Source organism: Mercenaria mercenaria, chromosome 5 (assembly GCF_021730395.1).
Source record: "Mercenaria mercenaria strain notata chromosome 5, MADL_Memer_1, whole genome shotgun sequence".
NCBI classification, from domain to species: domain Eukaryota; kingdom Metazoa; phylum Mollusca; class Bivalvia; order Venerida; family Veneridae; genus Mercenaria; species Mercenaria mercenaria.
Genome location: NC_069365.1, coordinates 64,676,449 through 64,690,763, shown reverse-complemented (window position 1 = coordinate 64,690,763; position 14,315 = coordinate 64,676,449). Strand labels below are relative to the sequence as shown.

Sequence of the window (14,315 nt, the reverse complement as noted above, 5' to 3'; positions counted from 1 at the left end):
CATAAGTCACTTATCTTTGTCAATGTAATGTGTATATATCAGCAAAAATCAGAAATACAAATATTATTGCAAAAAGTCAAGGTCAGCCATGATAATTGAAGGTCAAAGTTTATTTTCATGTGAAAATGTGAAAACTGTTACCTTTACTTTTTCTAACCTGTTTAATATGTCTTCATGTTATTAGTCGCTGAAGTTAATTCGTTTTAATGTTTGTATGTCAGGCAAAGTCAGCAGTACAGCTGTAACCCCAAAATCGCCAAGGATAAAGCTAATATCAAAGATCAAATTTGTGTCAAAAATTGCATAAATAGCTTCCTGTTTGAAAAATATCAGATTCCTTTTTCATTATTAGTAATTTGCTCGTGATTTATTTTGATGTATATATGTCCCACAATGTCAGTAATAAAATATAGTCTGGAATGAGTCAAGTTCAAATGTGATATTAAGGGTCAAAGGTCATTTTCAAGTAAAAGAATGAAAAATAGCTCTTTAACGTTTCTCTTTGTTGAAAATATCTTGTCGATATTAGTCAAAGATATCAGTTCATTTTAATATATAAATGTTAGGCAATGTCTGGAATGCACATACAATTTCAAAACATTCAAGGTCAACCATAATATCAAAGGTCAAAGGTAAAAAAGTGAGTAAAATGTTGCAATAGTATCACTGTTAGTAATTATTATAATTATTTAAAAGTATTTGTTTTGTCATTTTAGTAACTGATCGTTGTTTATGTTACTGTATTTATGTCAGGCGATGTCATGGAAGAGAAAATATGTCAAGGTCAAACCCGGTATTGAAGGTTAGGGGTAATTTTTTATAAAAATCACAAAATACAGCATACTTATTACTTTGTGCAAAAGTAACTTGTTGTCATTATTCATTGTAACCAATTTATTTTAATGTATACATGTCAAGCAAGGTCAGCAAAGTAGATGTTATCCCAGTAAATCAGAGGCAAACCTATTATTAAAGGTCAAAGGTCAAACTTGTGTAAAAATTCACAAAAAGCAGCATTTGTGCAATGATTTTTCTTATTGTTTCTTATATTTGTCACTAGTAAAAACTGATCATTATTCATTTTAAAATATCTTAACAGACAATATCACTGTTGAAATAATAATGAAAAATTGGTCAAGGTGAAACCTGACATTAAAGGTCAAAGGTCATTTTCATGTAAAAAAAAAAAAAAATCAAAATACAGCATATTTATCTTTTTCTTCGTTAAAAATTAACTTGTCATTTCTTTCATTGAAAATAATCTTTCTTAAATATAATTGTAAGGCAATGTCAGCAATGCAGATCTAATTTCAATAACAGTGATTCGTAAAGCTTATATCAAAGGTAAAAGGTCAAATTTGTGTGAAAGATCGCAAAAATAGCATTTTGCAATACTTTTCATTGTTTAAAGGTATTTTGTCATATATGTATATGGGTCAATGTCAACAATGAAGATATCATCAGACATGAGTCTATAGATCAGCCCTGATGTTAAAGGCTAGCATTCATTTTCGGGTAAAAATTCAAAAGTTAGCACTGCTTTTGTAAATAATATTTTGTCGTTATAACTGTTAATTCATTTTAATGTTAACCTTTACTTACTTACTTACTGCATTTCATCTTCTTATGGCCGTTTTATATTTTAAGATTAGATGCGGCAATGAAATGTACCGTATTCTGCAGGTCGCTGGCATCTCCCCACAGCTTGGACGCAAATGAGATGTCTGTTGGCCAAACTTTATGGCGTGCTTTTTCCAGATAGGAACAGCTCTGCAGGATGTGGAATGGTGTTTGTTCCTCTAATCCGCACTGACACTTAGCTGTCCCTGCAACACCCAGCTTCTTCATATGTTTTCTCAGGCCACAGTCTTCAGTGCGCAGACGGAGGATAGTTGCTGTGGCTGTGCCAGATTAGCTTGTGTAGACTGTCATGATTAGGAAGGTAGCCTCCATTTATGTTCTTCCAGTCTGACGCAAAGCTGTATTTGCTTGGTTGCTTTCTTTGCAAGTTTGTCTGCAGCTTCATGTCCGGCTATGCCCACATGTGCAGGAATCCATTGAAATGCTAAATTGTTGCTCTCAGACAGAAGATTGATATTTTTAGCAGCTGTCTTGTTAAGATGTCTGATGGACCTGCTGAGAGAGCCTAAGAGTTGACTTGGAGTCTGTTAGGAAAACAATAATGTGTCCCTTTTCTACTAGCTCATACAGTTGGAGTGTGGCCGATGTGAGGGCTTTCATATCGGCTCTGAAGTTGGAGCATCTCTTGCCGACTGGATAAGAGAGTGTGAGAGTGGAGCTGTCTGGAAATTTGATGTAGGCACCACTCCAAGCATTCTGAACTGCTTTTTCCCATGATCCATTGGTATATGCTCGGATCCAAGAGTGTGCTGGATAGCGGTCATTGATCATTTCTAGCGTTAGAGATTGTTGGTGAGCCTGATGCTGTTTTCCCTTTTCTTCTATTCCTGGCACCTCCAATCTGATCTTTGAAGCACAATGTCTAGGAACCCATTGATCGGGTACAAGCGGCTTTGCCTCTGCGTTTAGTGCTGTTTCTTTCCCTTTTTGTAGTTCTTTGACGATATGGTTGAGTCGTTTTGAACAGTCCGTTCTTGGTTCTGCTCTCATGTTTTGAGTGGAGTGGATGTGATGGTAGTCTCTTTGCCTTCTCTGCCTGCACAAGGGCTTTTGTACTCTCGTCTTGTCTGTAATGGCTCCAGGTTTACATTTCTTTTATTGGAGTTGTTTTCATTGCTCAGAGAATTATCCCCAGGCCTGAATTTTGGACCTTGTCCTACTTATCATTACTGGTTTAGGAAGCGGTTACCCATGAGGTGGATGCGTACTCTGCTATTGACCGAACGGTGTCTGTGTAGACTTGCCGTAGGATCTTTCCATCGGCTCCCCAACTTAATCCAGCCAGTTTTTTTTCATACTGGTGAGTTTCTTGAAGACCCTCACCTTTGACCTTTAATGTCAGGTTTGACCTTGACTAATTTTCCATTATTAAGAAAGAATGATATCTGTTATATATGCTTTTAAATGAATAATGATCAGTTACTAGTTTTGACAAACATACCCTAAAACAATAATAAAAAATTATTGCAAAAATGCTGTTTTTGCTTATTTTCACACAAATTTGACCCTTGACCTTTTGATAATAAATTTGGCTTTGACTTAAAACCTACATTGCTGACCTTGCTTGACATGTATACATTAAAATAATTTGCTGATAGTGAATTATAACAACAAGCTATTTTTGAACATAGTAATGTTTAGTATACTACATTTTGATCTTTTATGCAAAAATGACCCCTGACCTTTGATACCGGGTTTGACCTTGACTTCTCTTTCATGACATTGTTCGACATATATACAGAAAAATGAACAACGATCAGTTGTTAAAATGACAAAACAAATACTTTTAAACAATAATAATAATTACAAACAGGTGATATTATTGCAACATTTTACTCACTTTTTGACCTTTGACCTTTGATATTATGGTTGACCTTGAATGTTTTGATATTGTACCTGCATACCAGACATTGCCTAATATTTATACATTAAAATGAACTGATATCATTGACTAATATCGACAAGGTATTATCAACAAAGAGAAATGTTAAAGAGCTAATTTTGTTTTCATTCCTTTACTTGAAAATGACCTTTGACCCTTATAATCACATTTGAACTTGACTCATTCCAGACTATATTTTATTACTGACACTGTGGGACATATATACATTAAACTAAATCACCCTTTTGTATATTTACATTGATGTATTTATGTATGCTTGTTGTATGTGTGTCACGCCCGTCCCTAGATTTGCCACCTAATGCCACTGTTTGCCACTTATTTACATAGAAAAAGGGTGGCAATTGGTGAAAATAGGTAGCATTAGCTGGCGTTTGGTGTAATTCAACTCTTTTTTCCACATAAGTGGTAAATTTGCCACCAAAAGCCACTTTATTTTGGTGGCATTTAGGTGGCATAAGGTGTAAATTTGAACATAGTTTTTCTTTATGGTGGCAAAATGGTGGAAAGTAGAACATAGTTTTTTTTCATGGTGGAAATTGAGTGGCGTTAAGTGGAAAATAGGGACTTAGAACATTTTCTTGGCGGCAAATAGGTGGAAAAAAACTTAGAAATTTTTGTGATGTTTGATTTAAAAGCTATTTGTAAGATATTGGATTGTCTTGTACAAAAATCTTTACATGGAACCCTGACTTTGCTCCACATTGAAAACGGCTCGTAGAACACAAAAAGGCCCCCACCCCCACCCTTGATGCATTCAGTTACTGTACAAGAAACAGAAATCATTTGGTCACTGTGCACTGGACGTTTGATGTACTGACCTCAAATCAATAATTATGGGTCATTTAAAAGTCAAAAGTGACTTCTGTATCAAATGTGATCTTAGACCAAAGCATTCTCTAGTTATTGGGCAAAAAAAGTTCTAGTGTTCTGGGTCAGTGTGACCTAGACCATTGACCAACTGACCTCAGAATCAGTAGGGGTCTTCTGCTGGTCATGATCAACCTCCCTGTTTAGTTTCATGATCCTAGGTCTAAGAGTTCTCAAGTTAACATCCAGAAACAGTTTAACTGTACCAGGTCATTGTAACCTTGACCTTTGACCTACAGAACTCAAATCTACAGGGGTTATCTGCTAGTAATGACCAACCTTCCCATTCACTTTCATGATCCTAGGCCCAAGAGTACTAGAGTTATCATCTGGAAACTGTTTAACTGTTCCAGGTCACTGTGATCTTGACCTTTGACCTACTGGCCTCAAAGTCAATAGGGGTCACTGCTGGTCATGTCCAACCTCCATATAAAGTTTCATGATCTTAGGCCCAAGCGTTCTTGAGTTATCATCCGGAAACCTATTGGTATACATACCGACGACCGACAGACTGACAGACAGACTGACCAACATCTGCAAAACAGTATACCAGGCTCCTTCTTCGAAGGGTTTTGTTAAAATGAGAATACGTGTAAGCTGACTCCAGCTGGACAAATATAATATTCAGAGAGGTATACAGAAAATTTGAATTTTGGTTATTTTATGAGACAGAATATTTATTATTATTTATTAATATATCTTTGTATTATATTCAATATAAAAATTAAGTCACTTTTTCAATCAACAATTCTGAAAGACAGAAATAAGGTGGAAAATAGGTGGCAACTAGTGGAAATTGACTGTACTGGCTGAATCTGAAAAGATCATTTTTGAATGTGTCTGCAGTGTATTATTTCTGCATGAGTGAAAGTTGGTTAAAGATAAGATTAATGATAGATCAAGTTACAAGCTCCCACACTAATGTATAGAAACAACCCCAGGTGGAATTTGGGTCATTTAAGATTCATATATGCAGGCAAACATCAGGTCAGATGTAAAGAAATAGTTCTTGCCTTTTCTCTTCATTAATTGAAAAAAAAGACGTGTATATAAAAAGGATGCTTTTACAACAGCTTTTCAACTTAAGTATTTGACACCTTCTTTAGCTGACCGAAAAAGTGTATGTGTGGAATCAATTTATTTGTGTAGTAATACCAAAATTTGAAATCTGGCATTTGATGAGTCAGTCAGGGATAAAATGGAAACACATTGTGAGAGGTAACAATATTATACTGTTTATTTTATTTTTTAATTATTTCTGTCTTTAACATTGTCTTACTTACTAAATTTTAACAAATACTTGAATTTGAAACAACATTTACAAAACTGCTTGAAATTAAAATCAACAAATCTGGCCTTTTATGTCTTAGGAAGTTTGGCAGATGGATAAATCCCAGATATATTTTGTGGAATACAGCTCAATCATGTTTATAACACTGCTTGTAAAATTGTATCATTTTGTAATTATTTACATTATTGATTAGCACTTAGGATACAATATGTACGTTAAACTGTTCATACCAGGAACCTTCTGTGAAAAAAAGCGCACCTTTGTGACATGATCTGCCTGCCTGACTGTATACCTGAGCAGCATACAGCTTATTACTGCATAGAAGAAACATATCAAGATAATTCTGAATCAGGTAAATATTATATGTTTTTATAAAAGCTAATGTTTAAATAACCCTTAATTTTACCTATCTCTTTTAAAGAAATACACCAATTAATAGAATTTCCTGGCATATTATATAAGAAATGTTAATTATAAATGTGATGAAAAACCCAAGTGCCATTAATTATCTTTTGCCAAAGGTGAAGGGGTATTATTTTTGGCGTTGTCCTTTCTGTTTCATCTGTCCGTCAGATTAACTGAAAATGCTGGTAATATGAAAAATATTTGAGTAGCTTAATCTATAGAATCACTAAACCTCATGTAATTATTATAAGCTCATTAACACTGCTCAATTGTTCACCTAATAAAAGAAGTATTTCCTGTATCTATTGATGGATGTTCATGAAACTTTATAAAAATGTAGAGCACTACAGGACAGCATTGCATGTGCAATTTCCATCAGGACCACTTCAGTAACCAGAGTTATTGCCCTTTAATTGTTTTTCAATCCATAAATTCCTACATAACAAGTAATCCATTGCTAGATATTCATGAAATTTGACACAATCACTTTGGAGCAATGGTGCTTCCACATCTGTCATCAAATCTCAAGTTCTTGCAGTGTTATTGCACTTTATTGATTCAAGACGCATATATTCTCACAAAACAATGTATCCTTTTGAGTAAATAGAAATTTTTCTACAATGTAGAATTTGATGAAACTTCTCACAGTTTTAATAAAGATGTGGCGTATTATTTGACATAGATTAAGTTTGTTGTTATATCAGTGAGGTAGTTCAGTCTTTTGATTTCATATTTCCTAAAGGAAATTTACAATTTTCTGCTTAATTATTCAGAATGTTAGAAAAAATATATATATTAATAGATGTAGGGTTTTCTGTTACAGATTGTGTGCTGGAAATATGGCCTTACATCCAAAGGAGTGAAATTTGGAGAGTCATTCGCCATCTACTTAAGCCATCATGGAATATGATAAAATAGGGCTGCATTGACAACATCCTGATCCTCGTGTTCAGATCTTTTGTGATTTCTTGTGAAGGGTCTTTGATTTTTGCATAAAAATTAAAAAAAATTAATATAATTTGATTTTTGCTTATTATTGACTTTTTTTCAGATCTAGTTGGTGCAGCTGATTTCCACTAGTTGCCACGTATTTTCCACCTATTGCCAGCTATTTGGTGGCATTTTGTGGAAAATAGGACTGCCACCATAGTGGCATTTTGGTGAAATTTTGTCCACTTACTGCCATCTTTTAGGTGGCGTTTGGTGGAAATAAGTGGTGTTTAGTGGAAAATAGATTTACACCATTATGGTGGCATTTTAGTGGTGATTTGTCTAAATACTCCACCTACTGCCACCATGAAGGTGGCGATTGGTGGAAATAAGTGGCAAACATATTTTACACCATAATGGTGGCATAATGGTGTAAAACTGTCTAAATACTCCACTTATTGCCACCTAAAGGTGTACACAAGTGGAAAAAGGTGGAATTTAGTGGAAAACAGGTTTGCCACTGTCCTGTTCATTTTTTCACCATTATGGTGGCATTTTGGTGGAAAATTGTATAAATACTCCACCATTGGAAAGGGTGGCATTATAGTGGCAAATCTAGGGACGGATGTATTAAATATGTATATATATATACAATAAAATATGATTAAACTAAACTAAATCACGAGTAATTACTAATAATGAAGAAAAGTATCTGTTATTTTTCAAACAGGAAGCTATTTATGCAATTTTTCACACAAATTTGACCTTTGATATTAGCTTCACCCTTGGCGGTTTTGGGGTTACCTCTGCACTGCTGACTTTGCCTGACATACAAACATTAAAACGAATTAACTTCAGCGACTAATAATGTGAAGACATATTAAACAGATTAGAAAAAGTAAAGGTAACAGTTTTCACATTTTCGCATGAAAATAAACTTTGACCTTCAATTATCAGGGCTGACCTTGACTTTTTGCAATAATATTTGTATTTCTGATTTTTGCTGATAGATCGGATGAGAACTGTTAAACTTAAGAGCACGGACAAGAGTAAAAAGGTCAATTTTCGGTAATTCAAAGGCCATAATTTTTTAAGTGCCTAAGGTGATTTGGCTCATTATCGAACTTGGCCCAAGACTTATTGGTAAACATGTTTTGTTTAAGTTTGGTGAAGATCTGATGATAACTGTTCAACTTAGAGTGCGGACAAGATTTGTGATAGACACACACACACGGACAGAAGTAAATCAATATATCTCCCACACCACTATGTGGTGGGAGACATAATGATACATGTGGTCCAAATGTCTGTGCTTTATTTTCCAAAAATGAGAAAGTAGGTCTGTAGGTCACAGTTAAGACTATGCAAGACGATTATTTAAATCTGTATCAAACATTATACTTGTGGTCCAAATTTCTTTGCCATTGCTTCAAAAACAAATAAGTCTATGTAAAGCCTATATTGACCCAAGGGTCATAATTTGAACAATCTTTGTAGAGAACCACTACAGCATGCCACATACCAAATATCTAAGCTCTGGGCCTTATAGTTTCAGAAAAGATTTTTTTTAAAGGTGTTTCCCTATATAAACCAATTTAAAAACTGCTGACCCCTGGGTGCAGTCAATTTTGACTCCTGGGTTATGATTTGAATATACTCGATAGTTGACCACTGGATAATACTAAATACCAACAAGAGCTTGTAGAACACGAAATGCCCCCCCCCCCTTGATGCATTCAGTAACTGCACAAGGAACAGATATTTTTTGGTCACTGTGCACAAAAGTTCTACTGTTCTTGGTCAAAGTGACCTTGAACTTTGACTTATTGACCTCAAAATCAATAGGGGTTATCTGCTGATTATGATAAACCTCCCTATTAAGTTTCCTGATCCTAGGCCCAAGCATTCTCAAGTTATTGTCCGGACACATTTAAACTGTTCTAGGTCACTGTGACCTACATTTGACCTACTGACCTCAAAATCAATAGGGGTCATCTACTGGTCATGATCAACCTCCCTATTAAGTTTCTTGATCCTACACCCAAGCGTTCTCAAGTTATTGTCCTGCAAGGATTTTTTCTGTTCCAGGTCCGTGTCCTTGACCTTTGGCCTACTGACCTCAAAATCAATAGGGGTCATCTGCTGGTCATGACCAACCTCCCTATCAACTTTCATGATTCTAGGCCCAAGCATTCTTGAGGTATCATCCAGAAACCGTTTTACTGTTCTGGGTCACTGTGACCTTGATCTTTAACCTACTGATCTCAAAATCAATAATGGTCAGCTGCTGGTCATGACCAACCATCCCATCAACTTTCACGATCCTAGGCCGAAAGCGTTCTTTAGTTATCATCTGGAAACCATTTAACTGTTATGGGTCACTGTGACCTTGACCTTTGACCTACTGATCTCAAAATCAATAGGGTCATCTGCTGGTTATGACCAACCATCTTACAAACTTTCATGATCCTAGGCCCTGTGGTTTTGGACAAGATTTTCAAGGTATTTCCCTATATATGCCTATATAAACCATGTGACCCCAAGGGTGGGCTATATTCAACCCTAGGGGGATAATTTGAACAATCTTGGTAGAGGACCATTTGCTGATGCTACAAACCAAATATCAAAGCCCAAGGACCTGTGGTTTTGGACAAGAAGATTCTTTAAGTTTTTCCTTTCAGTTGCCATGGCAACCAGTTATGTACGGAAATCAATTCTTTAAATAGTTCTCAAAGAAAACAATCCAAGGAACATTCCTGTGAAGTTGCATCAAAATTGGTTGTTTAGGAGGCGATGTTGATGGAAGGCGCATGACAGAGTTTTGCAAAATTAAGTTCTTGGTAATAAGGTCAGTCTTTTAGGTCAAAGGTCATGGTATCACTATATTACTTATGAAAACGGTTTCAAAGAGTATAAATCACCTTTAGTGATAGCTTTATTTTTCCGTGGTGTGCTTACTACTGTATCTGTGACCATATACCAGTGTATTCTACAAGACAGGAGAGTCATTTACCCTAAAGCGCTCATCTGTGTACAAGGTTTAAAGTGTGTTTGTATAACATAATGGTATAAGTACAGAGTTAGGTTTCTTCTATAATATCATTAGCTTATATTATATACATGTCACACACATTTTTGAACCTAGGGCAATAATTTAAACAATTATGGTAGACAGTATAATTCTGATATCACACGCTAAATATCAAGGTCTTGCTATTATTGATTCAGAGAAGATTTTCAAAGTTTCTTATATATAAGTCTATAGTGAGTACATGTCACACCATAGAGAGTCAAACCCTTGTATCACATGCCAAATAGAAAAAGATTTTTAAAGTCTGATAGCTGAAAACCTATTTTTAACAAAAAAGACCCATATGTTCAATGAACCGGAACCAATTAAACAGTTTTGAAAGAGGACTACCCTGAGGTCATTTATGTAGTTTCATCAAAATCTATTCAGTGGTTTTGGAGATGTTGTTTAAAGAAACTGTTGATGAAAAGTGACCACCCCCTCAGGCAAAAATATTTTTTGACAAATCAGAAAAATTTGAATACTATTTGTAGACACAAGGACAATTTGTGGGAAATTATTTTTTAAAAAGGGTCTAACAGTTTTATACAAGAAGATTTTCTAAGTTTCTCCTATATACCTATACGGAAATGTGACCCCCCCACCACCCCCCTCCCCCCGATTTTTTAAATTTCCACTATATACATATAGGGAAAAGTGACCATGCACCCCGGTGGCCAAGTTTTTTGACGATTGCTATAATTTGAACAATCTTGGTTGAGGGCGCCATAAGGACCATTTGTGTGAAATTATTTCAAAATCGGACCATCAGTTTAGGAGATGTCATTTGAAGATTTTTACTAGATTTTAGCTCTGGCAGCCCCTGTGTGTAACCAAGCAGAACCGTTTGAACAGCTTTTGTAGAGGACCATCCATGCCAAATTTCATCAAAATCCATTCAGTGGTTTTGGAGGATATGTCTTTTAAACAAAACTGTTGATGACGGACGCACGCATGACGGACGATGGACACAGTGTAATCACAATACCTCACCACGAGTACCGGTACTTTGTGCTCAGGTGAGCTAAAAACTTTAGGAGACATTTGACAGAAAAGTGCCATTCAAATATTCCGAATTAAATGCAAACACAATTCACCGTGTCCAACCGCTAAAAAGGAGTATGGGTAATTTTAATTTTTATTATACGAAAGTAAAACATCTATTAATCACTCTCAATCATTATGCATCAACACAACTCAAAATGTGCACTAACGGTCTGAAGGATTCCCCGACATATCACCAGATAAATTCCCTTGCGAAGAATTAATGGCAAGTTAAGGCCTTTACGTGCGCAAAACGCTCCTTGCCTATCTGGCCCATCAGCCGAAGAAAACCATTCAGCCAAATTGCTCACGTCTTCATCGCAGTTAATACCTTCCATGAAAAAGTGATTATGCAGACTTTTTACTCCTTTTTAGCGGTTGGACACAGTGAATTGTGTTTGCATTTTATTTGCAATATTAGAATGGCACTTTTCTGTGTGCCAGTTCTTTCATTTCATTATTACAACTAGATGTTACATGACCCATGGATACAGGGCTAAGACACGTTTTTAATAGTGTTACGCCAACCAATACACATACATAGCAAGAGGTTATAGGATCCATCAAGTGGCTGATGTGAAGAGGTCAGTTTTAACTCTGGTGGCTCCTAAAGGGAGCTAAATGAAACAGTTTGAACAAACTTGAGAGAGGTCCATATCATGATGCTAAAGACCAAGTTTTGCATCCATCCATCTAGTGGTTCATAAGAAGACATTTAAAGTTTTCTTTCTATTTTTAGCTAAAAGGGCCAAGCAAACATGAGAGAGGTCCACACAAGAATGCTACAGACAAGGGTATGATTAAACGGTTAATTGTTTGCAGATTGTGACAGTAGGTTAAGATAAGTAATGCCTCGGGCCTGAATTTCTCGATGAACAAGAGGATTATAGACAACTATCAAAATTATGTTTCAAGATAAGATAATCGATTTTCGGGCTACCTGATATGGAGTTTCAAGTATTTTCAATGCAAAATGTGTGAAAACATGCCGGCAAAGTTTTACACAGGACTTGTTAAAAACTTAATGATCAGTTACAGAAATGCATTGTAAAATATATTTTAATGAAAAACAGCATTTATTTATCTTTTTTACGCGAGCTCTAAATTTTACATTTTATACAAAAGTAATTTAAGACACAGGATCACGATACCGGCTATTAGCTACGCCCGGGTCATTGGTATTTACTCCCCTTGAATTCTCTTCAAGATAGAGGTACGCAGGGTAAACAAAGATCGATATTCATAATTTTTGAGTCGGGGGGTCTTTCAAGACCAGAATCTCGTAAAAAAATGTGCGTCTTATATTCATAGGATGACGGTAATTCTTTTTTTTGCTTCAAGACGTTCATTTTACTTTGATAGAAAAGAATATATCAGGAAATATATCGAGTTATATCCACTTCTTGTATGAACTACAAGTAGATAATTGATTGAATATGATAAAAAACTGGATGCGAAATGAAATCTTTAGCATACAAGCTGTTTACTGTCAACACTTAGAATGCAGAAATCTGGCATCATCAAGCATAATGTTTGATGTACTGCTACACAGCGCTCTATTACACCTTCTTGACCTTAAGTGTTTTATAAGAAGTTGTTTGAAGTTTTTTCTATTTTTAGGTCTAGTGACCCCTAAAGGGCCAAGTGGAACACCTGAACAAACTTGAGAGAAGTCAATCCAAAGATGCTACAAACCAAGTATTGTGAAGATCTGGTTCACGAGATGAAATTTTACCTAAACAATTTACAGGGTGATTGCTCAAGACGATGGACAGACACTGGGCAATCACACAGTCAACCTTTGAATACTTTTAGTTCCAACGAGCCAACCAGAAAACCATTTCAACAGTACCTATATATAGCACACAACATTGAGTTAAATAACTTTATTCATCATCAGATTCAAATTTTACAAAGCTTTACATGTATGATACAAAAATCATTAATACAATCTGTTTTGGTTTTTTTGTCTCTGCTGATGCTGAAAGTTGTTGAGTCACTATATTAACAATACGGATATCTCCCAACCCATTGTTTAAGATATAGCCACTTTCCTAAACATGTCAATATTATATAGAAGATCTTCTATCTCTTGCCACGTTTGGATCCCACAGGAGGTTTATTGAGCTGAAAGGGCTGCTCTGTTGCAGTGGAGAGGTTGAGCTGAGGCGTTGCTCCTGGCACAGTGCTGGAGAACAGAGAACCAGCCTGGGTTGTAGCAAGGTTTGATGTGTTTCCAAAAAGGCTGGTTCCAGTCCCAAATGTGTTTGTTCCAGTTCCAAAACCTACAAATAACAGACAAAAGTGATCAAAGAAATCCAGAACTTGACAAAACTCCTGCCAAAAACAACTTGCATTCCAGTCCAAAAGCCTGAAGAAAAACAAGAGGGTCAAGATGATCCTGAATCGCTCACCTGAGTAATATGAGCCACATGTTTAAAATGGCACATTGATGCTAAAATATCAGAAAGTAGGCCAGTAGGTCAGATTCATGGTCACTGAAAGACCAAGTTTCATGAAGATAGGGTCATAAATGTGGCCTCACGAATGTTAACAAGCTGTTCCTTTCATTTGACTGGGTGACCTAGTTTTTGACCCACATGACCCAGTTTTAAACTTGGCATAGGAATCATCAAGATAAACTTTCTGACCAAGTTTCATGAAGATAGGGTCATAAATGTGGCCTCCAGGGTGTTAACAAGCTTTTCATTTGATTTGACCTAGTGACCTAGTTTTTGACCCAACATGACCAAGCTTCGAACTTGGCCTAGAGATCATCTAGATAAGCACTCTGTGCATGTTTGTATCAAATCAAAGCATTAATGAAACCTCTATATGGCTGAAAGGGCCAATATAGAAAATTTTGCCACTTTCAGGAGCAGTAACTCTAGAACCCATGACTGAATCTAGCCGGTTTTTGAAAGGAACTGCAATATTATTGTGACTTAAGTTGTCTGTAAGTGTGGTTAAACTTGAATGTAAAATGTCACTTCTATTGTGTTCACAAGGTAAAATTAACAAATTTTGGCTCTTTCAGGGGCCGTTACTCTGAAACATATAATTGGACCTGCTGGATTCATCATTGAATCCAAGACCTATTGCAGTTAAAGATATTTTGCAAGTTTGTATCAAATCAAACCATAAATGAAGTCTCTATATGGGTG

At 35.8% G+C, this 14,315-nt stretch overlaps 1 protein-coding gene across 3 annotated transcripts in view; it reads right to left on the bottom strand.

Moving 5' to 3' along the window:
• Positions 1-13,022: 13,022 nt before the first annotated feature.
• The window catches only part of LOC123557429 (nucleoporin p58/p45-like), a 57,586-nt gene continuing 56,293 nt past the window's right edge, over positions 13,023-14,315 (bottom strand). For all 3 annotated transcript variants that reach the window (XM_045348873.2, XM_045348874.2, XM_045348875.2), the window contains one exon: positions 13,023-13,436. In XM_045348873.2, the coding sequence (XP_045204808.2) occupies positions 13,237-13,436 (200 nt within the window). In that variant the 3' untranslated portion in view covers positions 13,023-13,236. The remainder of the gene's footprint in view (positions 13,437-14,315) is intronic.